Raw genomic sequence first — 25,977 nt, 5'->3', positions numbered from 1 at the left:
TAAAAAGCAATGACTTAGGCAAACCAACCCTGGTTCCTTAAGCCATTTCCCCATTTTTATTTAAAAATCATAGGGTTGTGCTTCTGTATAAAGTTTGTACATCTAACAATGTAAAATACTGACACATTTTAAAAAATGAAGTAGAAACAATTATTTTGATTCAATGCTGTTGTGTTTTTAAAAAAGAAAAAATAACTCATAATTTTGGAGTGGTTGGTGTGCTTCTCTTCATTTTATTTTTTGACTGGCTGCCTGTATGCCGATGACGATGTAGCTGAGCTGTTTGTGCTGCTGCTGCTGCCATAGCCATTTGATGCTGCAAGAATCGCAACTGCTGCAAAAGGAAAGAAAAAAATCAAGTTATATTAAAGCAGACAGGTATGGAAAGGTGCTTTTTCTGAGAGTGATGAAAACAACACAACTGAAAGGGAGAAAGCACCAAGATAACAAAAAGGGACTATAACACGTTGAGACAATGCACAGTCAGACAGCACCAGTGGCACAGAAGCCTGCTGAGGGCTTTAAAAATAACTCTTGGCAAACTTAAGGATTACTTTGCCCTGCCAGTCTATAATGCAGTAACTCAGCAACTTCAATTACCCATTTTGTTTTATAATGATAGTTTATAGCAATATGAAACCACCCTGAATATGAAGATTGTCAACTCTAAATATGCTGATTTTCCTTCCTAAATTAATAACATTTTTCTAAATAAACAGGTATGACATTGACTAATAGGAACACTTTTCTGTAGTACAATATCAGAAAGTTAACAATTGGCACTTAAAACTATTTCAAAATATACTACAAACGAAAAAATATATGGTAAGGTGCCACCAGCATGTCAATAAAATTTTAAATTAGGAAAAGAGTATGGCTTAAATGTACAAAAATACATCCAGTGCTCCAAGTTGACTGGCTAAAATGTTAAGATTCTTACTAAATTATTTACCAATTACAGTCTTATGAGACAGTGAAATTAAAGCAAGATATTTTGAGGCACTTTTGGATCTGAGTATCAAAAAATGTATCAGAGTGAAGTTGCTGGATTACTTGTATCTGTTGCTGCTGCTGTTGAAAGGCAGAGGAGAGCTGGAATCTCTGCTGAGGAAGGCTTTGCTCAGGTCTGTTCTCGGCAGAGCCAAGCTGAGACAACACTACAGAGAGGAGAAGGGGAAAGCAGGCCAGTCAAAAAGTTTGAAGGCTACCAGAGTTAGAAAAGGACAACACAGGAAATGAAATAATAGAAAAGTTAGCAGTATGATTAATCTTAAGTATCAAATCACAGACATTTCAGAATAAATTTAGTCTCCTGTTAGTTGAGGATATCACCAATTATAGAACTTTCTGGACAAAGAAAGGTAAGGGAGTACATATATGCCAAAGCACGTTACCCACTCTCTCGCATCTCAATGTAATTTGATACTGGTGCTATTTTATAGAAGTATTTTGTACCATATAAAATAGAGTATTTTTAAAATATACTCAATGAAATAGGAAAAAGGAGATGAAAGAAATCCAAAATAAGGATAAAGCTGGTAGACAAATGCTTTAAATAAAGGATGTAATGAATGTGAGACTATTTGCTTAATGATGGCTAAAAACTATATTTGACTGAGACCACAGTAATCAGTTCAACACTTCCCTGTACAGATGAGAAGATTTAAGGAAGACCTACATAGTTTAACTCAAAGTAATTATCACCAAGTCTGGAGTTGGAAACACTTTATGATTTTTCACATGACTTATTTCTACTAAATTACATTACAGCTATTTTAGAAAATTTATAACTGTGTGGTAAAGATATAAAATTATAAACTTCCACCTGGAAACTTTACATATGAATTAATTATCTTCAAAACAAAGACCTTGATTATTCCATCCTAAAGGACTTTGAAATTCAGAAACTGGGAGTTATAGTCAGGCATGATGGTGCAGGCCAGTATGCAACTCGGAAAGCTGAGGCAGAAGGATTTTCATTTGTCAGCCTGGACAATTTTGTGAGACCCTGTCTCAAAAAAATAAAAATGACTAGATAGGGATATAGTTCAGAGGTGGTGTGCTACTGGGTCCAATTCCCAGTATTACCAAAATAGTAAAGGCGGGGGAGAGTGCTGAATAAAAATCTACAGACATTATAGTAAGCCCACAGGTGAGAAAATATTGACAACGTATTCATTAAATTTTCAAACTTTATCAGAGTTTTCTTATGCACATGACTTAGTGTTTTAAATAATGTGAAATTAGAATTATTGTCAATTGTTATTACTATTTATTGCTGGAAGCACTGAGTAGTCTCTCAGTTTAATTCTTTTATTATTTTTTTTAACAAATGATAAAAGTGGCTTACAGAAGTTATGCTATGGTTAAGATTTAAGTCATGCAACCACAAACTATCAGAATGAGACAAAAGACTATGCATTCTAGGAGAAAGTAGTCCTGAATATCAAGAGTTAGAATTAATTGCTTGGAAACACTGAAAACATGATTTGGATACATGATAAAATTTTGTCAACAAACTAACATAAGGAAAACACAACTGCTCTAACTACATGTGAGTCACAACTCTTTTAAGTACTGATTAACACAAACAAACACACACAAAAATAATTAAAAAAAAAAAAAAAAAACTTCAGCCAGCCACCAGTTAATTTGTTTAATAGTTCACAAATTAAATATAGCTTTACTTTTTCTAATCATACCTTACAAGGAAGGAAAAGAAAATAATTTTAAGTGGTGAGATCTCTAATAGATTAGATACTTTTAGTAAATTCAGCATATAAAGATACCTACCAGCTGCCTGTGACTGCATAAAACTTCCTACTCCAGTAAGGTTAATAACAGCAGCTTGCTGAGCAGATAAGGCCTGTTCTTGACTAGTTGAACCTTGTTCAGAGCCCTGAATTTAAAAAATAATGACTTACACAAATGAAAAACAATATTGAGCTGGTGAAAAGAAATTAGTTTCTTTCCTGTATGAGAAAAAAATAGATTAATTCTATTTTAAAAAATAACATTAGAAAGACTAAGAGTATATAGAATTAGGTTGGGCATGGTAGCAGACACTGGTAATCCCAATTCTTGGGAGGCTGAGGCAAGAGGATCAGAAATGCAAAACTAGTCCAGGTAACTTGGCAACTTAGTGAGACCTAGTCTCCAAATAAAAAAGGACTGGAATTCGGCTCAGTGGTAGAGTAGTACCCCTGAATTCAATCCCCAGTACTACACATCCATACAAAGTAAACAAAATTAGCAAGACTTGAAAGAGAGGAAATGAAACTTTTTCAAAACTGAATCAATGCTAATTGTTTGATGCCATTTTAATAATGAAGATTTTTTAAAAGAAGACAGGGTCTCACTGTTGCCCTAAGACATTTACAAAGCTTCACTAAAGCAATTGGTTAAAGCTTAAAATACCCCTTGCAACCTAATACCAAAACTTCTTAGCTAGCAGAAAGGAAATAAAAGGCATATAGAACGTAATGGAAAAAAAGTCCCTATATGCAAATGGTATGAATATTTATGTAGGATATACCAAGGAAAATGCAAAAAGCTATTAAATTTAAGTAAGAATGCAAAATACAGGTCAATATAAAAAAATCAATACTGCATACTAGTAGTAAATATGGAAACTGAAAATAATAGCACAATTTACAATCACAAAAACAGAATAAAAAAACTTACATATAAATGTATATCTAATGAAATATATACAAAATATATACATTAAAAACTTCAAATGTTGATTTTGTCCTACATAGTGTGTCTGTGTTCATTGATTGTTAAGACTTGCAAAACAAAAAAGGCAATTCTTCCTGAAAGAGATTGACAGTTTATCAATTCCTTCAAAAATTACTCAATTCCTGGGGCTGGGGTTGTGGCTCAGTGGTAGAGCGCTCGTCTAACATGTGCAAAGCCCTGGGTTTGATCCTCAGCACCACATAAAAATAAAGGTATTGTGTCCAGCTAAAAATTAAATATTTTTTTAAAAAATTACTCAATTCCTTTAAAGACCCCAAAAAGGTTTTTGTAAATACAGGCAAGCTGATTCTAGAATCTGTACGGAAAAGAACCTACATCGATGTTCATAGCAGCACAATTCACAATAGCTAGACTGTGGAACCAACCCAGATGCCCTTCAGTGGATGAATGGATTAAAAAAATGTGGCATCTATACACCATGGAGTATTACGCAGCACTAAAAAATGACAAAATCATGGAATTTGTAGGGAAATGGATGGCACTAGAGCAGATTATGCTTAGTGAAGCTAGCCAATCCCTAAAAAACAAATACCAAATGTCTTCTTTGATATAATGAGAGCAACTAAGAACAGAGCAGGGAGGAAGAGCAGGAAGAAAAGATTAACATTCAACAGAGACATGAGGAGGGAGGGAAAGAGAGAGAAAAGGGGAATTGCATGGAAACGGAGGGAGACCCTCATTGTTATACTAAATTACATATAAGAGGTTGAGAATGGAATGGGAAAATAAACAAGGTGAGAAATGAATTACAATAGATGGGGTAGAGAGAGAAGATGGGAGGGGAGGGGGGATAGTAGAGGATAGGAAAGGTAGCAGAATTCACAGTTACTAGTATGGCATTATGTAAAAATGTGGATGTGTAACCCATGTGATTCTGCAATCTGTACTTGGGGTAAAAAAGGGAGTTCATAACTCACTTGAAGCTAATGTATGCTAATGTATGAAATATGATATGTCAAGAGCTTTGTAAGGTTTTGAACAACCAATAAAAAATTAAAAAAAAAAAGTAAAGAACCTAGATTAGCAACAATTTTATAAAAAAGAATAAAGTGGGAGGAACCACTCTGCCTGATTTAAGACTTATGACAGAGTGCACAGAGATCAAGATAGTAAGATTTTGGCTGAGGGGTAGAACACAGATCAATGAAACAGAACAAAAAATCCAGGAACAGATTCACAGTCAAATAACAAAGGTGCAAAAGTAATTCAACTGAGGAAGGATAGCTTTTCAACAAATGCTAACAGTGCAACTGAATATTCACAGCCAAAATTCCTAGACCTAAGTCACAGACCTTACACAAAAATTAACTAAGAAACAGGTCACAGATTTAAAATAGAAAACTGCAAAATTGTTAGAAGAAAGCAGGAGAAAATCTTAAGAGACACATCGCTAAAGTTAAGAGTTCTCAATCACGACACCCATAGGAAATTATATAAAGAAATTAACTTGGATGTGATTAAGTTAAAAACTCACTCTGCAAAGTACAACCTTTGCTACCACCCCAAATAAGTGTGTGAAGTAACATTTTAGTTTAAAATAAAAGCCAGACATTTCAAAAATTACTCGAGTGGTTTTTGTTAGATAAAGAAATTACACAGACAAGCATGGAACTGATGTTAAGAAGACACTCCTGAACTTGGAATCCAATTTAGGAAATGAAAAATATAAAATGCAAACTACATCAATTTCAGAATAGAACTATTATAAAACAAAAGAAAAGCTGTGACAAATCTCCCACTAAAAACAGCCCACAAAACTAAAGAACATTATAAAATACCAAATGGAAATACAAAAAAAAAAAAAAAAAAAAAAAGGCACAATAATGACTAAACACACTGAATAACAAACAAAAATACAAATAAAAACACTTGGGAAAGAATTAAAAGAAAAAGACACACTTAATATACTATCATAATAATCTCAAGAGAAAGCAAAAAATATTAATAAGTCCAGAATTAAAAGAGGCCATTTATTAACTGATGGATACAACAAGTACATAACAGTCCTAAATGTATTCACACCTAAAAAAACAGCTTTTAAAAAAAACTTTCTGCAAAAGCTGATAGAAGAGCCAAAAGGAAAAAGAAATTTCCATTGTTTGGGTTGAAGACTTCTTTCAGTGATTCATAGAATACGTAGGAAAAAAAATCAGTAAGGATACAGGACCAGAACACTATCACCAAATGCTCTAATAAAGAATATCACTAATGTGTGACACAATTTTTTTTTCAACTATATGTGGAATGTTAACCAAGACAGGCTGTATTCTAGGTCATATAACAAACCTCAACAAACTTAAAAGACGTTTTCAGATGGTAGTGGATTTAAACTAGAAATCAGTTACAGAAAAATAAACTAGAAAATTCACACACATTTAGAAATCAAAGATATCTTTAAAGCCCATTTAGGAGGAATATATAATGACAGACCCTTCTAGGCAATGAAGATGAAGCCATAATGTATCAAAAATTATAGAAAGCAGCTTAAGAATTACTGAAAAGTAAATGCATAAAATTAAATTTTTATTTTAGGAAAGAATGGAACCTAAAGCCAATAATATAAGATTCCTCTATAAGAAATCAGAAATCTATGATCCAATAAAATGTTCAGGAAATAAAAAAAACCTGAACCTACACAATAGGCTCTACAGGAAAGACCTAGAAAAAACTCATTCTGACACATATCATAATGAAAATATTTGACCTTGAAGGAAAAAACAAACAAACATTTTGGGGCCTCTAGCTGACTTGAAGAGTTAAATACACTTACAAAAGCAAGATAATTAGGCTGACATCAGACTTCCAATATATACAAAAGCAAGTCAATGGTACGCACTATCAACAATTTTTAAGAGACCTACAACTATACAGAGGTCTTAGTGAAAAACAGGGAAAAACCATCATGACAGTAGATTTGGAAATGATTATGATTTCTTCAACAAGACCCTAAAACACAAAGAAAGTAAAAATAAATAAAATGGCCCACATCAAAAAACTTGTGTGCAAAGGATATAATCAGAGGACTGAAAAAGCAACCCACAAATGAAATAAGTTAACTCTGAGGAGATGGGAAAAATACAAAAAAATATTTGGAAGTTATATTATCTGATTATGTGTATATAAAGAATGTATACTGAACTTCTACAACTTAAGAACAACAATAAAACCCCAATAACCTAATTTAAAAAATTGCAAAAGGACCTGAATAGACATTTCCCCAAAGAACATATAAAAATGATCACCACATCATTAATCATTAAAGATATACAAATGAAGACCAATAAGATTACCACTTCACACTTATGAGGATGGCTGCTATTAAAAAACAGCAAAAAAAAAAAAAAGTGGGGGGGGGGCGCAGGAGTGTAGCTTAATGCACACTTAACATGCTCAAGGTCCTGGGTCTAATCTCCAGTACTATAAATAAACAAAACAAAACATCCGAAAATGTAAGTACCAGTGAGGATTTGAACAAAATGCAACCCTATACACTGTAAGTAAAACTGTAAAATGGTGCAGCTACTATGGAAAAACAACATGGTGCTTCTCAAAAAAGTAAAAACAAAATGACCAAGAAGATCCAGCAAGACAACTTCTGGGTACATATCCCAAAGAATGATATCTTTTTAAAGACATGTTATAATTTCACATATATGCAGTAACTATAGTAGTAAAATTCACTGAAAAAAGTAGAAGGGTAGTTGCCAGAGGTTAAGAGGAGGAGAAAACAGGGAGTAGTTATTTATTGGATATATAGTTTCAGTTTTGCTACATGAAAAAATTCTACAAATCTACTGCACAACAATGTTAAATACATAACGCTACTATACTGCCACTTAAAAATGGTTAAAACAGCAAATTTTTATGTTATGTGTATTTTATCAGTTAAAAATAAACAAAATGAAAGAAAGCAAATTAAGGATTTTATCAGCTACAGAATTCTTAATGTACAAAGAATAAAAATAGTTTTAAATGTGTCTTTTCTGAGGAATCTACTAGAGAATGAACTTTATTCAACCAAGATAACTTAGGAAGACTTGTGCCAGTGGACTGATGAATATTTTTGTGAGCTAACAGAAACTCTGGAGGTGAGACCAGGAAGAAATCAGTACTTTAGTTTCCCAGATGATTCCAAAGTGTAGCCAAGGTTCAGAAACACATGTACTTCTTCCTCTACTTTAATTACCGCTGTTCTAATCAATTTCTATTTGGCAGTGTTCAATATGTGTGTATCTGCCTGTATTCACACTGCCCTACACTTCATGACAATAGAAATAACTCTATTCCAACAGCAACAAAATCCCACAGAGGGCAATGACTGAGCAGAAAATACATGGGGTACGGGGGCAAAAAGACCTCGTTCTGCCATTCAGTGTATGGCTTTATGTGATCCGTTTTCTGAACCTGATTCCTGTGTAAGACAGAGACATGTTTTATTTACCCTAGCTTTTCTATCAGAAATATGCACCCTGATGTAACTCCATGGTAGAGCACTTGCCTAGCATGCATAAGGCCCTGGGTTTCTTCCTCAGTACCACTAAGAGAAAAAACAAAAAGGTACACACAAACTGACTGATAGCTAGTACTGACAAATTAAACATAGGGAAGGCTGAAACACCCATACCTGTTCTCCTGGCTGCTGAGGGCTAGAAGTTGTGGGCTGCTGAGGTTGTTGTGGTGCAAACTGTGAGAGCTGTTGTTGCTGTTGCTGCTGCTGCTGCAGGGTGTTAAAAATGAGTGAACCACCAGGAAGCTAGTCAGAATTTAAACAAGAATTTATTAGCCAGTTTGACATTGTTTTTCTGTGAAATATTTGTATTTCTTTATTTCAAAGATAATTTTGGAGCATTTACTATGTCAGGCACTCTTCTAGGCACTGAAGAAACAGAAGTGAACAAAAAGAAAAACAGAACAAATTGACTGTTCATAAGAAAAGTCTATTGAAAAGTAATTTTTAAGTGCTATTACTTTGGGGTCCCAAATACATTCACACTTCTAAACACAAATCCTTGTGCTTCAAGTTAATAGTTAGCTAAATTTAACTCTTCAGTCGTATCAATACCAAAAAGCATTAAATGCATTAGAAAAAAGTTGTGAATAAGAAATGTATATTGATAACCCAACTCAAATCTGTTCTAGCTTTGCCAAAAAAACCCAAAAATACATGGATTTTAATATAACATAGTGAGGACTTCTGGAGTTGAAAATAAAATGTATTAGATGTCCATAATTTGCATAGAGACTATTACTTGCTCTCACACTCCAAACCTAAATTAATTTAAATAAAAATTAAGAAGCATACAGAAAACTCCAGATTAAAAATTAAAGCGATGCTTTCCAAGTGTACCAGAAATAAAGTTTTTCCATTTTATGCTGTGTAAGGGTTTAAGTTATAAACATTTGAGGTCCTCAGAATAAACTCAAAGGAAATTCTAGCTCCAGAACACTTAGGTTTATACAGTTGGGACCAAAATAAAAAAAGAAAAATCCTTTAGTCAAAAAACCTACATTTAGTACAGATCACTGGTAGGTAAAATGACATATAGCATAGGTATTCAGCATAGCTGAATGTTCCTTCCCCAATTAGTAAACAGTAAATGGAGGAAAAAATATGACCTGATAAAGTGGCTCTGTTCTTGTTATAAAGGATTTCCTCACTCCTCTTAAAAGCGGGAAAAAGTAGCTGGGTGCAGCAGGTATGCCTGTAATCCCAGCGACTCATGAGGAATAGGCAGGATTCTTGAGGCCCAAAGCAATTTAGCAAGACTCTGTCTCAAAATAAAAATTAAAACAGAAAAGGGCTGGAGATGTGGCTCAGTGGTTAAGTGCCCTTGGGTTCAATACCCAGTACCAAAAAAAAAAAAAAAAAGAAAGGTGGGAGAAAGTCCCCAAGAGAATTTCAAAAGCAATATGGTGTAGGAAAATAAATCAATGTGGGAGCTGTAGCTTACTGGTAGAGTGCCTGACTAGCTGTGCAAGGCCATGGGTCCACAGGTTCAATCCGAAGCAACACGCACATGCACACACAAGAAATAAACCAATATGATATGTAGTCTTCTCCATATTGTAAGTATACCATTCTACAATTACAGACTGCCAATATTGACACTACGTAATTTTTAAGAACTAAGTTTTACGTTTTAACTTCTAAACAAATTTCCAAATTTGTTATTCCTAAATACCAGGTTGGTTGTTATTTCCCAATAATCCACAGCATTGACACTACGTAATTTTTAAAAACTAAGTTTTACGTTTTAACTTCTAAACAATTTTCCAAATTTGTTATTCCTAAATACCAGGTTGGTTGTTATTTCCCAATAATCCACAGCTATGCCACTTCATATATCAGATATTTATATTCAGGTCTTCCTTTAAATTCTCCATAGATAATCTTATCCATTTTCCAAACCACTAGCCTATATCTGACTCCTTCTTTAAATTAAAAGACCTAGCGTAAGACCTGGAATATTTCAAGTCCACAATGTGTACTAAACTCTTTATATTGTACCTTTCTTTATGAATATGCTGACACAACAACATGTACAAGAAAGGCAAAGCTTCATCATTAGATACATATTATAACACAACAAATGTTTGTTTACAGAATGACCAGTAAGGTAATTGCCACTGCATTGAGAAATCATTCTTTCCTTGGGAAAAGAATACATACCCATTTTTAAAATCTCCATTCAAGCACAAACTATTGTAAACAAACAGTATAACATATGTATACATAAATTATCTGTTGAGAGAGAAATTAGTAAGTTATCTACTACCATTGTCATAAATAAGTGCATTCCTGAGTAAATGTAAACTCTCTCCATTCAAACAGATAGTTCTAGATAAGGCAGGGCTGCTGGAGTCAAAGGAAGTGGGGTCTAAAAAGTACTGATTCTTTCTCCTTATTCACTTGACTACACAAAGGTAGCAATAGCTATAGCTTTAGAAGATTCTGAAGAGACCTCAAAATTTCAAATGCTAATAGGTAGATCATATAAAAAAACAAAGTATATAAACTTTAATCAAAAATGATGCTTCAGTTTTACCTGGAGTAGATTTAAAGGCCTGAGACTTGAAGTATTTTTTAAACCAAATGGAACACCTGTTAAATAAAACTCATGGTTATAATGGAATTAAAATTTTATTACCTATGAAAATAATCTATACATCAGTAAAGACAAACATATTTAATATCCTTTCTCCATGATACTCTTATTTTCCATACTTCTAAAAATATCTTAAAATCAAAAAAGCACATTTTCTTCAAAATTTCAAAACTAAGATTTTATTCAAAGATGTGGAATATAGGATGTACATTATATTCTATATTTCAGAAACAGACTTCTTTTTCACTATTCTGACTGATGGCTGAACAACAGTAATCCTGAATTATGGGGACACCATCAATACAAAACTATCACCGCTGTGCAAATATATTTCAGTTACTGGCATCTATTTACATTTCTCAGTACCACATAATGTGTATATATTATAATAATCTTATCTCTGAAAACCGAAGTACAAAAGCAAATAATCAGAATGCTAAAGAATGCTGACTATTTGTTAAGGATCAAAACTTAACTGTCAGGAAACAATGCTCTGTTAATTCTGAACTTATTCCTCAAAATCAGGGACAAAACATAGAGCACATCTTAGCCGGGTGCACTGGTACATATTCGTAATCTTAGAGACTCAGCAGGTGGAAGCAGGAGGATTATAAGTTCTAGGCTAGACTCAGTATATTACTGAGACTCTCAGCAACTTAGTGAGACCCTGTCTCAAAATAAAAAAATTTAAAAACCCAGGGATGTAGCACAGTGGTAAAGTGCCCCTGGTTCAATCCCCAATGCTAAAAACAAAATACTCTCCCTTATTTACTACATCAATCTGAACGCTAATTGAAAACATATCTATTCTCCGATAATTTTATTAAGAAAAAGATGAGAACCAAGAAATTCATGATACTATCAAGCATTGTGTAAGTAACTGAAAAAGTATAATCAAATTATAAAAGGATAAAATTGGCTATCCTTTTCAGGAAAAATCCTTGTGAAAAGAAATGGATTAAATAAACTATCACTGTTGTGCAAATACATTTCAGGTACTGGCATCTATTTAAATTTCTCAGTGCTATGCGGTACATAAAGGTGGATGACATTGGTATAGTCTTTCTAGCTTACCAAAGGCAGTTTCATAATTCATTTATTTCTAATAAAACCAATTGAAGTTAAAATAATTTTACTCCCATTTTAAAGCAGATGAAACTTAGGCTAAGGAATAAAAAATAAAGTGAATTCTCTAAGGTCCCACATTTAGCAATTGGAGCCATGCATAATTAGTACATCTAATAGAATAACATATCAATATACATATTCTAAATTCAAGATTTGATTCTAACTCCAGGGCTTTTGCTACTAGAGCACATTTGTGCTTTTTGAAATAAGAATATAAGCTAGAATTAGGAAATCATGTTAACATGTTTAAACTATATTCTTGGAGTTCTCTTTCTTCATAATTCAAAAGTTTTGATAAATTTTTCTACACTGTTTTCTTATTAAATTTCCTCAACTACTCCAATAAAAATACCACAATGAATAATACTACTACTACTAGTACTACTATAAATGATGACTATTTTTGAATGCATATGTCTCAGACATAGCTTTAGCACTTCATCTTTGTTAACTCATTTAATCTTTATAACCACCAGGCAAATAATTATTGCTATCCCCATTTTACTTAGAAGGAAAATGAGGCACAAGGATAATTTCCCAAGATTACTCAACAGTAAGTTGCCCAACTTGATTTCAAACTGAGGCAATCCAGCTCCAGAATGCAGGCTGTTAACCACCATACTATGTTGACGCTCTTGAACAACATATATTTTTAAAAAACATTTATTTTCCCTGGAATATGACTACATTGATAGCAATAAAGCTAGCAAAATTAATTTTATTATAATGTTTGGGAAGCAAAAGATATAATGTGCAAAGACTTACAGGTTTACCAAGTTTCTTCACAGAGGCTTATTGTTAAGTAGTTTTCGATTCAGCTATTATAATTTTAAAGGCTTTTGAAATGAAATACCTGGGGTATAATATGTCACAAAATAATGACATTAAATGTCTTTAGTAATAACCTTAAAATAACATTGTTAAATTTAGCATGTACTTTAATTTTTTTTTTTTTTTTAGAGGTTATTATTCCAATATTCTGACCTGCTTGAGAAGCTGCCTGCATTGCACTGGGCAATGCATTTGGTAGCAGACCTCCTGAGGGTAGAAGGCCACTCAGGTTTATTCCTGCAGGAGTTATGGCACCAGTATTACAGCCCAGCATGGGGTTTGAACCACTCATCAAAGCCTGGGCCCCACTGCAGGAGAACAAGACAAAGCATTAAAGTTGCACTGTAAACAAGAAATCAAAAATCAGCCACATATTTCCTTAGATTAAAAAACAACAAACTACAAAACAAACTCAACTAGTTATTTCTCTACCTCAGTTTCTAGGTTTGGTGTCATCTTAACGACATAAAGTGACAGCTAAATTAAGTTTTGAGTATATATCAAGATTTTAAAATATAATTTAGAGAAGTAAAGTGCTAAGCAAGGGATTAAAAGATGTTAAGAGGATAAAATGAAAGTCTAGGCTGCTGTCAATATGAAATATCTTAATGTAGGTAACAGGAATTTCTAAAATGAAAACATACATGTGAGGCAGCTTCTGTCCATACCTAAGCTATTTTTCAGTTTGAATAATACGCTATTCTTAATTTCACAAATATGAATTTAAATTGGACAGACTATCTTTACAAAAGAAAAAAAGGAAATCAGGACATCACTGCAAACTTACCAAACAGAGCCCACTACATTGATGAAGTTAAGTCCAGCAGTGTTTGCCATGACCTGGGTGGCCGTGGTTCCTGTAGTTATAGATGTTACCATGGTGGAAAGAGGAATGGTCGTTACAGGCATTGCCTGGCTCAGAGACTTTTGCTGCTGAGCAAACTGAGTTAACAAAGTGGGCTGAGGGGTGAAGCCTGAATCTTGGGGAGTAGGGGTGGCTGAAGGGGTACTAGGAGTTGAACTCTGAGCATCAGGAGGGTGTGGGGTCGATGAAGGGGTTGGTGTAGGAGTAGATGGCTTAGGAGTTCCAGATCCTGCTCATTGAGAAAAATAAAAATTGCTAGTTTGTTATAAATGGCCAGTCCTTTTTAAAATAAGGTTAATGGAATCTTACTTAGCACTGACAATTTGTTCCAGTTTTTTTTTTAAGCAGTTAACTGCAAGTGTTAATTTCTACACATGATACATGAGTGTTGCTACACTCAATTACAATTAAGGATGCAGTATATCACCTAAAAATCCCATCCAATATGCTAATAGAGTAACAGTAAAAATATACATTTGTATTCTACCACAATACCCATTTAAAAGTTAGTTTCCCACATGCTGCCTTTGGCCTAAAAAGTTCAAAAGGAATTCAAATTAATTTTTGTTATTTATGATTTCACTAATTCAAGACTTCTTTTAAAAATACTGCTTATTTAGTATAACAGTCTGAGATAAACATTTAATAAATTACATATGGTTAACAATCTTATTTGGCACCTAAATATACGTATTTAAGTCCTAACACATCAAGTTTATCCTGACAAACAAATTTACAAAAAACAGTAGCAAAGCAAATATTTGATAGATAATACTGCATCTTTAACAGTAACTGTGTACTTCTGTTTAAATGTAGAATGTATAGAAAATCTGTTGTGAATGAAGTATGCACAGTTTATCAATTAAAAAAAAATGAAAACAAAAAACAAAAACCAAAAAGTAAAACCAAAAGCTCTTGAGGTGTTTTCTTTTTTTAGCTTTCATGTCCTGCAGAAAGAAAGGAAAGAAATGTGAATGTCCAGAAGCTGTCACTCCACCCTTACTTAAAGTAACAACTGTGTGCAGTAGATTACCATAATCCATACCCACAACATAAGTAGTGTGAATAGACTTTCAGAAAATTTATATATTTTTCTTTGTGCAAAACAAGAAGGCAGAAAAATGACACCTTTTGAGCTATCAAGATGAAGATGTTTATATCTAATGCAAAGACCATCCTATCACTGTGCAGTGTACTAAAACTTTCAGCACGTGATTATCTATTAAAAAATCTAAAAAACTGGAATGCTTTTTTCCCAGATTGATACATGAAACACTCTTATTTATTAATTTGAAGAGATTCTCCAAAACTAATTCCTACATTCTTGTATAACTCTTCTTCATGTTAAAAAAAAAGAAACCAGTAGTAAAAATTACACTTTAATGTCTATAGAATAATGCTTCAAGATAATCACATTTTAGTAACTGACAACAATTTATAAAAGATTATAGAAGTGTTTTTGAAATATTGGTTTTTAATTTATTATATCATCACCTTGAAACCAGCTGGCTTCTTACATATACAAAGGTAGGACCTGTAGCAACAACTCTTAATGACATTTTTTTTTCTTATCAGTCACATAGTATACATAAAATGTAAAAATGATCCTAGGGTACACTGAAATAAAAAATGTTTTGGTTTCTTATTGCCCACGTGTAATTACCAGATTATTTTTTTAAGGAGAGGTGTAGGTTGCAAGTCTAAAAGGAAAGTATACTCAAAGTGCATACATAGATACAGAAAAACAAATACAATTACAATAAAACACAGTACATACAATCAACATGAGCTCTGCCTGATGCTTCTTGCAACTTATACATTTTGAATACACAGTACATGCAGATTTCACTTTCACAGGTTGAAAAAAGTTGTCTTAAAACACTAATGCAAAAGCTTATAATAATTTAATGAAGAATTAAGTTTATGACTCACTTTGTGATGAGCTGGCAGGTGACAGGGCAGCTGGAGAAAGCATGCTAACTTGACTGAGATCCATGGATGACTTCCGAGAAAGACTTGGTGGCTTAGAAGATGGAGGAGGAGTTGGAGATTTAAGAAAGCTGCTGGCCTGCTGTGGTGTAAAATAATTACCTAAGAAGGACATAAAAGTTATTTCTTACAATTATAATCCAAAATTCCATAAATTTTATTTTTTTAGTTGTTGATAGATTTTTATTTTATTTATTTATACATGGTGCTGAGAATCAAACCCAGTGTCTCACACATGCCACCCAAGTGCACTACCACGGAACCCCATCCCCATCCCCATTAATTTTAGAAACAAAAGTATGAAGTAGTTTTGTTTTTTTGTTTTTTTTATTTTTTTTTACAAAAGAGGTTACAATTGTATATTTCCCACTACTCTACATTATACAAAACTAAGAATTTAAATTTAAATACCTGATGAACTATTTCCTGAGCTTGAGGGAAGTTTGATGGGTGGAGGTCGATGTTTTACTCCTTTCCCCAATACTGAAGACTGAACTGACACGGTCTCAGGCTGCTACAAGAGCAACAACAAACACACTTGTTAAAATTAGAATTACTATCACCATAATCCAAGATGAAAACAATTTATCAGCTTTACAAAGTGATCTTAGTGGTTACAGACTTAACATCAGGTTTTTACACAGGAATATAATTTTACATGTGATCCATGAAATATTTTACAGCACACATATAGGATGAGGTAAAGACTTCAGAGTAATAGAAAAATGAGAAAAAGTCTGAGAAAGAGTAGAACAGAAAGATAAAGGCAAAACTTCTAACCTCTTTATTTTTCTAAGAAAATAACAACTGTTGAGGTCAGATGATTAGCACAAAGGTGTTCATTATGCTTTCCTCTATGTCTACTTTGAAATACTTTGATCATAAAAAGTTAAGTAATTAAAAAAAGTAAATTCAAAACTAAACTCCCCCTAAACCCTCAAAATATGATCCTTAGATTTCTCAGATCTAATAATCAATTAGATACAAAAAGTATCAATAACCAAACATACTTCTGTTTCTTTTCCTGGAGAAAGCTGACTCAGACTGGCTGAGCCATTAGAGATGTGCGACATCTTGACTGGACATTTAGCTTCATTCTGGATCAATTCCTGATATTGATTAACAACTCTGAAATATCAGGAGAAAATAGGTATAGGTAAGGATTTAGCTAACCCTGTTTTTTGGGGTGGGTAGGAGTGGGGTGGAGATTCCCAGCGATTGAATTCAGAAGCACTTGGCCACTGACTCACATCCCCAGCCCTATTTTTTTTTTTTATTTAGAGACAGGGTCTCACTGAGTTGCTTAGTGCCTCGCCATTGTTGAGGCTAGCCTCAAACTCGTGATTCTCCTGTCTCAGCCTCCTGAGCTGCTGGGATTACAGATGTGTGCCACTGTACCTGGCCGCTAACCCTGTTTTTAACACAAATTTATTATGTAATAAATGAGTGATGCTATTATTGGAAAAAAAAAATTCCACCTAATTGAACACAAAAATTAAAATTAGGCAATTTATCTTTGAGTTAAAAGTGCATTCTTCTAATCTTTTAAATGAAAAGTTAATGTGTAAAATATTTTGCTAATTAATAGTCTAAAGCTGTATTTTCAACAGAGAAATTATAAGGACAATTTAACCAATAAGCAGTAAAGAAAGCACTCATTTTGCCTTTCTGTTAGATTTGGATTAAATAAAGTATTATCAAGAAACCATTTTCCTTAGTTATAGCAGATTATCTATGTTTTTCTTTTAATTTAAAATAAAACTAGCTGAGCATGGTGGTACATGCCTGTAATCTCAACTGTTTATGAGGCTGAGGGAGGAGGATAGCAAGTTTAAGGCTATTTTCGACAACATAGCCAGATCCTGTCTCAAAAGAAAAAAATAAGAAAGGACTGAGATAAAGTGCCCCTGGGTTCAAACCCTAATACCAAAAACAAAACAAAACAAAAAGTCCCTATATTTTAAACATAATTCTTTTAATTATTTTCTTAATTCTATGAGAAAAACACCCTAGATACTTAAAAGTATCAGGAAAAAGCACTTGTGTCTTGCAATCTCATCCCATAAAAATTACAATTCTTTTTTTTAAAAAAGAGATTCCTTTATTTTTTTTTAAATGGGCCTTTATTTTGTTCATTTATTTATATGCAATGCTGAGAATCAAACCCAGTGCCTCACACATGCCAGGCAAGTGCTCTACCACTGAGGCATAACCCCAGCTCCAAAAAAATAACAATTCTTAATAGTCTAATATACCACATCTTATCAGTGATCCTAGGATCACAGGATTTTAAAGTGAGAAAAAAACCTTAAGACTTTTCATTGTTCAATAATCTAATTTTACATCTGGGGCCCACAAATATTAAATGATGTTACAGTCAAACAATTAAAGGCATAACTAAAATAAAAGTTTATGACTCATAGATCAAATCCTCTATCCTATAAAGGTAAAAAAGTTTTTCATATCTATCCTGCCCAAAATGAAAAGATGAAAAAATACATTTTTTTTTTTTTTTTTACCTCTCAGCATCAGTCTTTGACCCAATAACGAACCTAAAATGTTAAAGAGACAAAAAGGATTAAGTAAATGTCTTAAGGAGCCCCAAGATCAGTTTTGTGCCTTTTCTTATTTTAGTCATGATAATATTATAAACTGATTTTAAATCATTAAAATGTCTGAAAAACATTTAAAGTTATGAAGCAAAGTTTTACATGCATTATGACATAGTCACGTGATGAATTTGGCTGATTTAACTTAAGGAAATGTATTTTTGTCAGAAGAATTATTTATGAAATATAATCTGGGCTGGAAATTACCAAGTACTAGACGTGCCATAATAAAATCATTGAACTACTGTGCAAAGGCCTTTGGTGTTCTTTGCTCATTTTAATCTTCAATTCTGGAAATCATTCTTATTACCTACACAGTAGGACCTTAGGATATTTTTCAGACAAAGAAGATAGTTTATTGCCAATTCAAATAATTATCTTTACAAAATCTTTTTTTAAAAGTTTGACATTTATTATGACCTCTTAACAGATTAAAATGGTTTTTTAATTACCAATTTGAATGATCATCTGTGGATGAGCTGAAATATAAAATGAAAAAAAAAGCTTGATTAATGCAACTGAAACTGTGATTTCATAGTTTTTAAATAAGGTTATTTATGAATATAGAATAATTGGAAGATAATAAATCATGCAGCATTTTCCCAGAAACCCCCTTATGTAATGACCAAAGATTCAAATTTTCTTCCTGTCAAACAAAGTAATTAGTTGGATTTTGGACCTAATTTTTCACAAGAAAACATATATTATACCTTTGTACTCCAGAAAAACTTACAAACTTTAAATAAGCAATGTAAGTCTTTATAGGAAGATTTTTAAAGCATGTAATCAAAATAACTAATCTTTGTATTCTTTTAGCTGAGGAATCCCTGACTACTACTTTCTATTCTTATTGACTTTATTTTAGGTATTGGTGACATTGCTCCACAGACCAGGTCCCCGCCTTTTTCTGCTCAGACATTGTTTTTGCTTCTTTTCAAAGCAGTATCAATAAAATTAAAAAACAAAATGACTCTGCTTGCTTTGGCAGCACACATACTAAAAAACAAAATGATTTAAGTTGTAAAGTGCCCTTGGGTTTAATCTCGAGTATGAAATAAAGCCATAATGTGTATATAAGATCAGCAATAAAATAAAAAAAGGAAACTAAACACTGACACTCTGTGCTAAATATGCATAGCACATACATTTTGGAAGATTAAGTATATAAACTGCCAATATAAATATACCAAGAAGGATATCTCAGGAAGATCCTTTAGAGCTAACATAAAAATAATTGTACCATGGAGGTTTAAAAACAAATAACTATCATTATTTTAAAAAACTTTGACAACATGGCAACTACAATATAACCTTACTCACATCAGTGCTACACATAAGAGGTATATACTTAACTAACAACTGAATTCTCAAAGGCAATTTTGTATTCATTAATAATTCAACAGCAGTTGCTAAATAAATTCTGGTTGACTGATTTTGTCCATTACATATTTAACAGAACTCACTGGGATGGAGACATCTGGCTGTCACTTTCTTCATCTGCTTTACATGGCTGTATTTTACCATAGTAAAGTGGATCACCAAGTGACTGCAAGATGGTCAGCTTTGTTTTCTGATACTGATTACCAGCTTCACATTCAAATACATAATCATCTTTTACATCCTGAAAAACATAGGGCATCCCAAACAAAACCTTCTCAAGCAAGCAATCAGAATTAGCAAAAGTTGGAAATAAATGATACTCTAAAGTCTGGGAATAGAAAGACACATGGAACTTAAACTATAGAAATGTTTAAGTCTGCCTAATAAAGCTCAGAATGGTTCTTTTCTGATAAAGTATAAACATATATGTTAGGTATGAACATGTAATGATACTAATAAATGATCAATAACATTACTTATTAATATACATAATCAAAATCCTAAATAATCAAAATGCTAACAATAAACATTTATTGAACACTCTTCTTAGCACTGTAAAGGTACTGCTTCATGTAATCTTCACCACTATTACCTCCATGCTAAAGATGAAGGAAATGAGGAGAGATCCTCCACCTTGTATTTTAAACCTTAGTGCTGCCCTGCCACTCTATGTTCTACAGGGAGGTATGGGATTTTTATATGGTACTTTAGGAAGGAGAGTTCCAATGGAATAAGCCTAAGAAAAATATGGCCGAATTTCATATATTGGAGATACATATGTCTATATGTAACTTGGATGAAAAAATAGAGGATAAAATTTCGAAAACAGATCTGTTTTTGTCATAGCCTATCCTGTCACACATAAAATATTCCTATGTACAAAACATCTCTTTTATTATTTCACTCCTAGGATTCATCTAATTTAATACATTATGCCTACTTTTTCCTTTAAAAAGCTGTTATTGCAATTAGAAAAAATTAGAACGTTTCCATTAAAAAACATCCTCAGATGAATGTATTAATTCATAAAAGAAATCAAATAAGGACTAACAACATGCAACCAAAAGTAAAAATGCAGTTCTGCAATAAAATTTTTCTTAAAACAGAAACCATATAGACAAAACAATTATTCTCTAATTTACTGAACCTGTTGGGAGAAGTGGGCAAGGCTATAATCCCAGAGATTTGGGAGGCTAAGGTAGGAGGATCTTAATTTCGAGGCTAGTCTTAGCAATTTAGCAAGGCTTTCAGTAACTTAATGAGACCCTGTCTCAAAATTAAAAATAAAAAGGGGTGGACGTATGGCTGAGTGAGCACCCCTGAGTTCAATCCCTAGAAAGTTCTTCTTCTTCTTTTTTTTTTAAAAGGTCCCAGGTTAAAAGCAACGTTTAATAAATTTATGTTTAGTAAATTCAGATCTCAGATTACAAACAACATCATTAAGACAGACTAGCAAAGACTACTTACTTGGGCTGGCCAAATTGTTGGTTGTGAGTCATCTGATTTGATAGATTTTTCCACTTTAGCATATTTCTCCACCTAAGCAATCAAGACAACAGATAAAATGGGATCAGTTTTCAGACTGAATAGAACAATGTAACTCAATAATATAACCGACATAAGAATTCTTGAATCATTATAATATACCAAATAATTATGTTTACTAGTTTAAAATTCTCCTGTTATTTTATAAAAACATGGTTAATACAAGTGAAATTAGAATATCTTCGGCTATTATATAAATTTAATAAACACAGCTGTGTTTCTGCCTCTTTTTTTTATTCCATAAGATGAATCACATTTGTTGTTTAGAGACTTTCCTTTAGGAAAACTAGAATATAAAGAGTTAAAATTCAGGATCTTGTCTTTTTTGGCAGGGTTTTAAATGAATAGGAGTTATGTATTCGTGGTAATACACAAACTACTGCCTAAGATTGTTGCTAATTTTGGCCATTGCTCCAATATTAATAAACTCAACCAGATTCAGAAAAAAAAGCATCATTAGAAAATTATGAAGAAATACCAAAAAACAAAACAACAACAACAAAAAAAAAAAAAACCAGAGGCATTTCATGTGTATTATGTTATCCATATTTTTCCACATTTAAACTGTTTTGTAATTGTGGCTCCAAACATAGAAAGGGTCATGTTCTGATATAAGAATGTGAAGAAAATACACCTTCTAAAAATGAGCAATTTATTAAAAAAATCAATTATTGAGATTATATTCTCAAGGTACTAACTATCAAGGATCAAATTTAGAAACTTATGCAGAAAAAAAAAAAAAAGCAATTATTGAACTGACTTACATCCACTTCAGAAGGAATGGCCAAATTACAGGGACTCCTTTTCCACATATCCACACACTAAAAAGTGAAAAACAGTATAAATATACCAAAAATTCAAAAGGCAAGTTTTCTGGTATGGTAATGTTCATTTAAAATACTTACATTTCCTGCTTTAGAAATTTTGAGGTCATAATGCTGACCTGCTTTTCTTTCCTTTCGTTTCTGCAAGAAATCCAATAACCTCAGCTGAGGAGGAGGTGGACAATGAGACAGGTCTTGCTGCCGATTCAGAGAGGACCTGGAATATCTCTTGAAACACCTGCAATATTAAAAAATTTGAACTAAACAAAGGCAATAAACTCACAATATACATATGGGTTTAAACTAGCAAGCACTGACTATGTAATTAAATCACATCCAAGCAATGTCCTTGGCACTGGTAAAATAAAAATGAGCAAGACAAACAAAATTCCCATTATCGTGAGGCTAGCTAATAGTCCAGAGAGGGAGAGAAATGTTCAATTCCCAAGTAAACAGATAATTTTAGATTTTAGGGAATGATAAGCAGTAGGAGAAAAATCAGAATATTGTGGTGTATAAGTGACAAGGAGGGCAATACTTAGGGAAGGGAAGAACCCTCTGAAGAAATGAAATAAGTTAAGCACAAATGAAGGAACTAGTCATAGAAAAACCTGGATAGGGAGGATTATTTCAGATCCACGCATGTAAGAAGCTGGAAGTCATCACTGCATCCTAACAAGTAAAAGACTTAATAAACCCCAAAACGAACAATTCTTTGATCTATCAAAGAGGTGAGGTCACAGGACAAATCACTGTCCCCAAATTTGGAGAATAGGCCGACTGAAACATCTTGGCTTGCTGAGGAACAAATTTCCTTGGTAACCAGTGCTGGGGGCACTGAAACCTAAAGTTAACTCATCAATTGCTGGAGGCTCAGCATGGTCAAGTATGAGATTAAAAACTATGGGGAGATCCAGTCACGGGGAGGCCACACACTTTTTTGAGTTTTATCTCTAAGAGGTTAAAGAGGTCTCACAGTGAATAATGGAGAAAAATCTCATCCTTCCCACAAGGAAAGGGCAAAGAAAAAAAATTGTTTTTTAAATTTTTGTACTAGAGATTAAACCCAAGAGTGCTTTACCACTGGGCTACACATATGCAGCTCTTTTAATTTTTTTTTTTTTTTTTGTATTTTGAGATAGGGTCTTGCTAACTCATTGAAGCCAGCCTTGAACTTTCGATCCTCATAGCTGGGATTACAGGCATGCACCACATGCCCAGAGAAAAGGAATCATTTTGAAAGATGGGAGAAAAAGTATTTGAAGCAGAGAGAATAATTTTAAAAGGTACTATAATGGGAAAAAATCTGATCTGTTTCAGAAACCGAAAACTAGGTTTAACTAAAGCACTAAAGGTTAGGTAAGATTAGAGAACAAGGCAAGGATCTTACAGACCAATAGTAATGTGTTTAGATTTAATGTGAAGTGCAATGCTTTGGGGGAAGTTTTATTAAGGGGCTTAAGTTTAAGTATGATCTAGTTTACTTGAATGGCAAACAGACTGGGAGGGAATAAAGGCTGAAACAGAAAAATCAATTATGAATTTATTAGAGGGGGAAGATGATGGTGGTTTGAAATAAGGTATGGGCAACAGGCCTGGAGAGATATAGACAGAGATACAAAGAAGCTACAGAACTGCCAATAAATCCTATATGGATTTACTCCAATATTTCCAATGCTGTAAACTTTTTCTCTTAATATACTATTTGTAGTAAATTATGAAATTTAGAAAATGGGTACATTTTTGAACCTTTTCAAATCTGAAGTTTCAAAGTGAATAATCCAAATAATTTCATAAAAAATAGTTAATGATGGGCCAACCATAACCTTAGCCCAAATATGCATTCTTTTGTTAAGTAGAAGAAATAACTAAAACATAAGACAAATTGCTATGTTATAAGAGAAATAGATTTCTAAAGCTGCTATTTTCTCAAATCTTAAAAAAAAAACATGTTTCCTCAAAAGTAAAATTAACAAAAACTAAACTGGTTATTGAATATCAGAAAGTAATTAAGAAATTATTCTTTTTTTCACACTTGGTGTCTTCTCAGCTTCTCTACATTTTTGGTAAACAGACTACAAATTTACAGTAAGTTCTTTTAACAGACTAGAAAATATATTACAAGAGCAAATATTACAAAATCAAAACATATAAAACAATATGAAAATACCTATTTTCCAATTTAAAAAAAAATCAAGAGCACTTATTCCCTTGAAAAGTCACTATAAATAGCAAAATTTAGAGCTATTTATCAAATAGCTTGATATTGATTCACTCTTTTCCCCAAAGGCAATTACCGTTTCATTGGGCGAGTATTCATTTTTTGCCTATTATAGAGCAGTCTGTTTGCAGTACAAGTTACTGCAATCGAAGGATCAAGACACAGTGGTTCAGCTGTAGCTAGAATCAGTTGGCTTTCAAGTAAAAGTTTGTCTTCCTGAAATGTATAAAAGCATATGTCAGTATCGGACTAAAATAATCATACATATTTAAGCTAGAAATATTGTCTGGAACTCTATTAAAGATCACAGTAAAACACAGTAACTCAAGTGCCAAAATTAGTGTGTAAACTTGGGAACTTGACAATGTAAAATAACTCTTACTGAAATTCATTATCTGTAAAACTGTATGAAATGGTTAATTATAAAAATGAATATTCATCAATTCAACATTTATTTACTTAATATCTGAAACATGTTAGGTTCTAAGATTTGGGAATAAAAACCATGAACAAAATAGATGAAATCCTCTGCCTTTATGAAGTTACAAGGTCATGATGGATTACAGTTCTTTCAGTAACTGAAAAGGAATACTCCCATTCTATACTCAGCTTGACTACTTAATAATAATAAAAAAATGACTATATTAATACTGGCAAATTCTATATATCCATGTCCAAATCCAGCCTTTTTTTTTTTTTTTTTTTTTGTGGTACCAGGGATTGAACTCAGGAGCACTTAACTACTGAACCACATCCCCAGCCCTTTTTGTGTTTTATTTAGAAACAGGGTCTCACTGAGTTGCTTAGCAGTCTCGCTTTTTCCTGAGCCTGGCTTTGAACTCTCGATCATACTGTCTCAGTTTCCCAGGCTTCTGGAATTATAGGTGTATGCCCCCACACTTGGCAAGATACAGGCTTTTTACTAGTATCACATAACTTTACTGAATCCTATTCTTCTGTTTAACAATTTAAATTTTTATTAATACTTTTTTTTTTTCACCACTGGGGATCAGAGAAAACAGGGCTTCAAACACATTAGACAAGAACTCTGCTGCTAAGGCATAACCCCAGACCTGCTATAATAATTCTTTTAAAGTCAAGTAAGTAAATTAATATTGCTGAAAACTAAAACTTCTGAAAATTTTTTTTGTTTCACTCAACTTTTTATTATGGAATCTTCTACACACAAAAGGAAAAGTGTGATGATTTAATTTCATTTAATGACCATCTTCATAAACTTTGTTTTTGTTTTGCTGGAAAAATTTAAAATACATCTTGGAAGTTGTATTATTTCACATGGGAGTTTTATTTTTTTAAAGTCTACCATTTCTCTTACACTTATTTAGTTGCAATTTCCCTAAAGAATCTTCCCTCATATACTATCTAGCTCTAAAATAGTTTATACAGAAATTATAGAATAAATATTATACTCTCTACTTTCTCAATTCTCAGAATAGGAACATCCATAAATGTTAACCAGTGAAGATTATGCTTGAATATTTTTAAAACCTTGGAGATGAAAAAATAATACATCAAATTAAAACACAACACTTAACGGTTACAGATGAACTCTTATTTTATAATCACATTTCAAAGATAGAATAATTTTCTTTATTAATTATTCCTCTCTAAATTAGCAGAGAAGTAAGTAAATATCCTTATAACTAGACATCTCACAAACACTGCTGAGCCAAACCTCAGGAGCAGGAGAGGTCCC

At 32.8% G+C, this 25,977-nt stretch overlaps 1 protein-coding gene across 9 annotated transcripts in view; it reads right to left on the bottom strand.

Moving 5' to 3' along the window:
- Nucleotides 1-33: 33 nt before the first annotated feature.
- Nucleotides 34-25,977, bottom strand: part of Supt20h (SPT20 homolog, SAGA complex component) — a 40,601-nt gene continuing 14,657 nt past the window's right edge. For 2 of the 9 annotated variants that reach the window (XM_076872278.1, XM_076872279.1), the window contains exons 10-26: nt 24,337-24,476; nt 22,121-22,277; nt 21,980-22,036; nt 21,138-21,209; nt 19,754-19,911; nt 18,743-18,769; nt 18,201-18,233; nt 16,692-16,809; nt 16,093-16,195; nt 15,625-15,783; nt 13,615-13,921; nt 12,981-13,135; nt 10,809-10,864; nt 8,387-8,515; nt 2,794-2,899; nt 1,054-1,157; nt 34-334 (exon numbers count right to left, since the gene is read on the bottom strand). In XM_076872278.1, the coding sequence (XP_076728393.1) occupies nt 197-334; nt 1,054-1,157; nt 2,794-2,899; nt 8,387-8,515; nt 10,809-10,864; nt 12,981-13,135; nt 13,615-13,921; nt 15,625-15,783; nt 16,093-16,195; nt 16,692-16,809; nt 18,201-18,233; nt 18,743-18,769; nt 19,754-19,911; nt 21,138-21,209; nt 21,980-22,036; nt 22,121-22,277; nt 24,337-24,476 (2,019 nt within the window). In that variant the 3' untranslated portion in view covers nt 34-196. Of the gene's footprint in view, nt 335-1,053; nt 1,158-2,793; nt 2,900-8,386; nt 8,516-10,808; nt 10,865-12,980; nt 13,136-13,614; nt 14,640-15,624; nt 15,784-16,092; nt 16,196-16,691; nt 16,810-18,200; nt 18,234-18,742; nt 18,770-19,753; nt 19,912-21,137; nt 21,210-21,979; nt 22,037-22,120; nt 22,278-24,336; nt 24,477-25,977 lie in introns of those variants that run through there. The other 7 variants (XM_076872280.1, XM_076872282.1, XM_076872281.1 and 4 more) reach the window with 7 other exon arrangements.

Source organism: Callospermophilus lateralis, chromosome 12, assembly GCF_048772815.1.
Source record: "Callospermophilus lateralis isolate mCalLat2 chromosome 12, mCalLat2.hap1, whole genome shotgun sequence".
Classification (NCBI taxonomy): domain Eukaryota; kingdom Metazoa; phylum Chordata; class Mammalia; order Rodentia; family Sciuridae; genus Callospermophilus; species Callospermophilus lateralis.
Note: the sequence above shows the minus strand (reverse complement) of the source record. Positions and strands in the feature narration are given on the sequence as shown.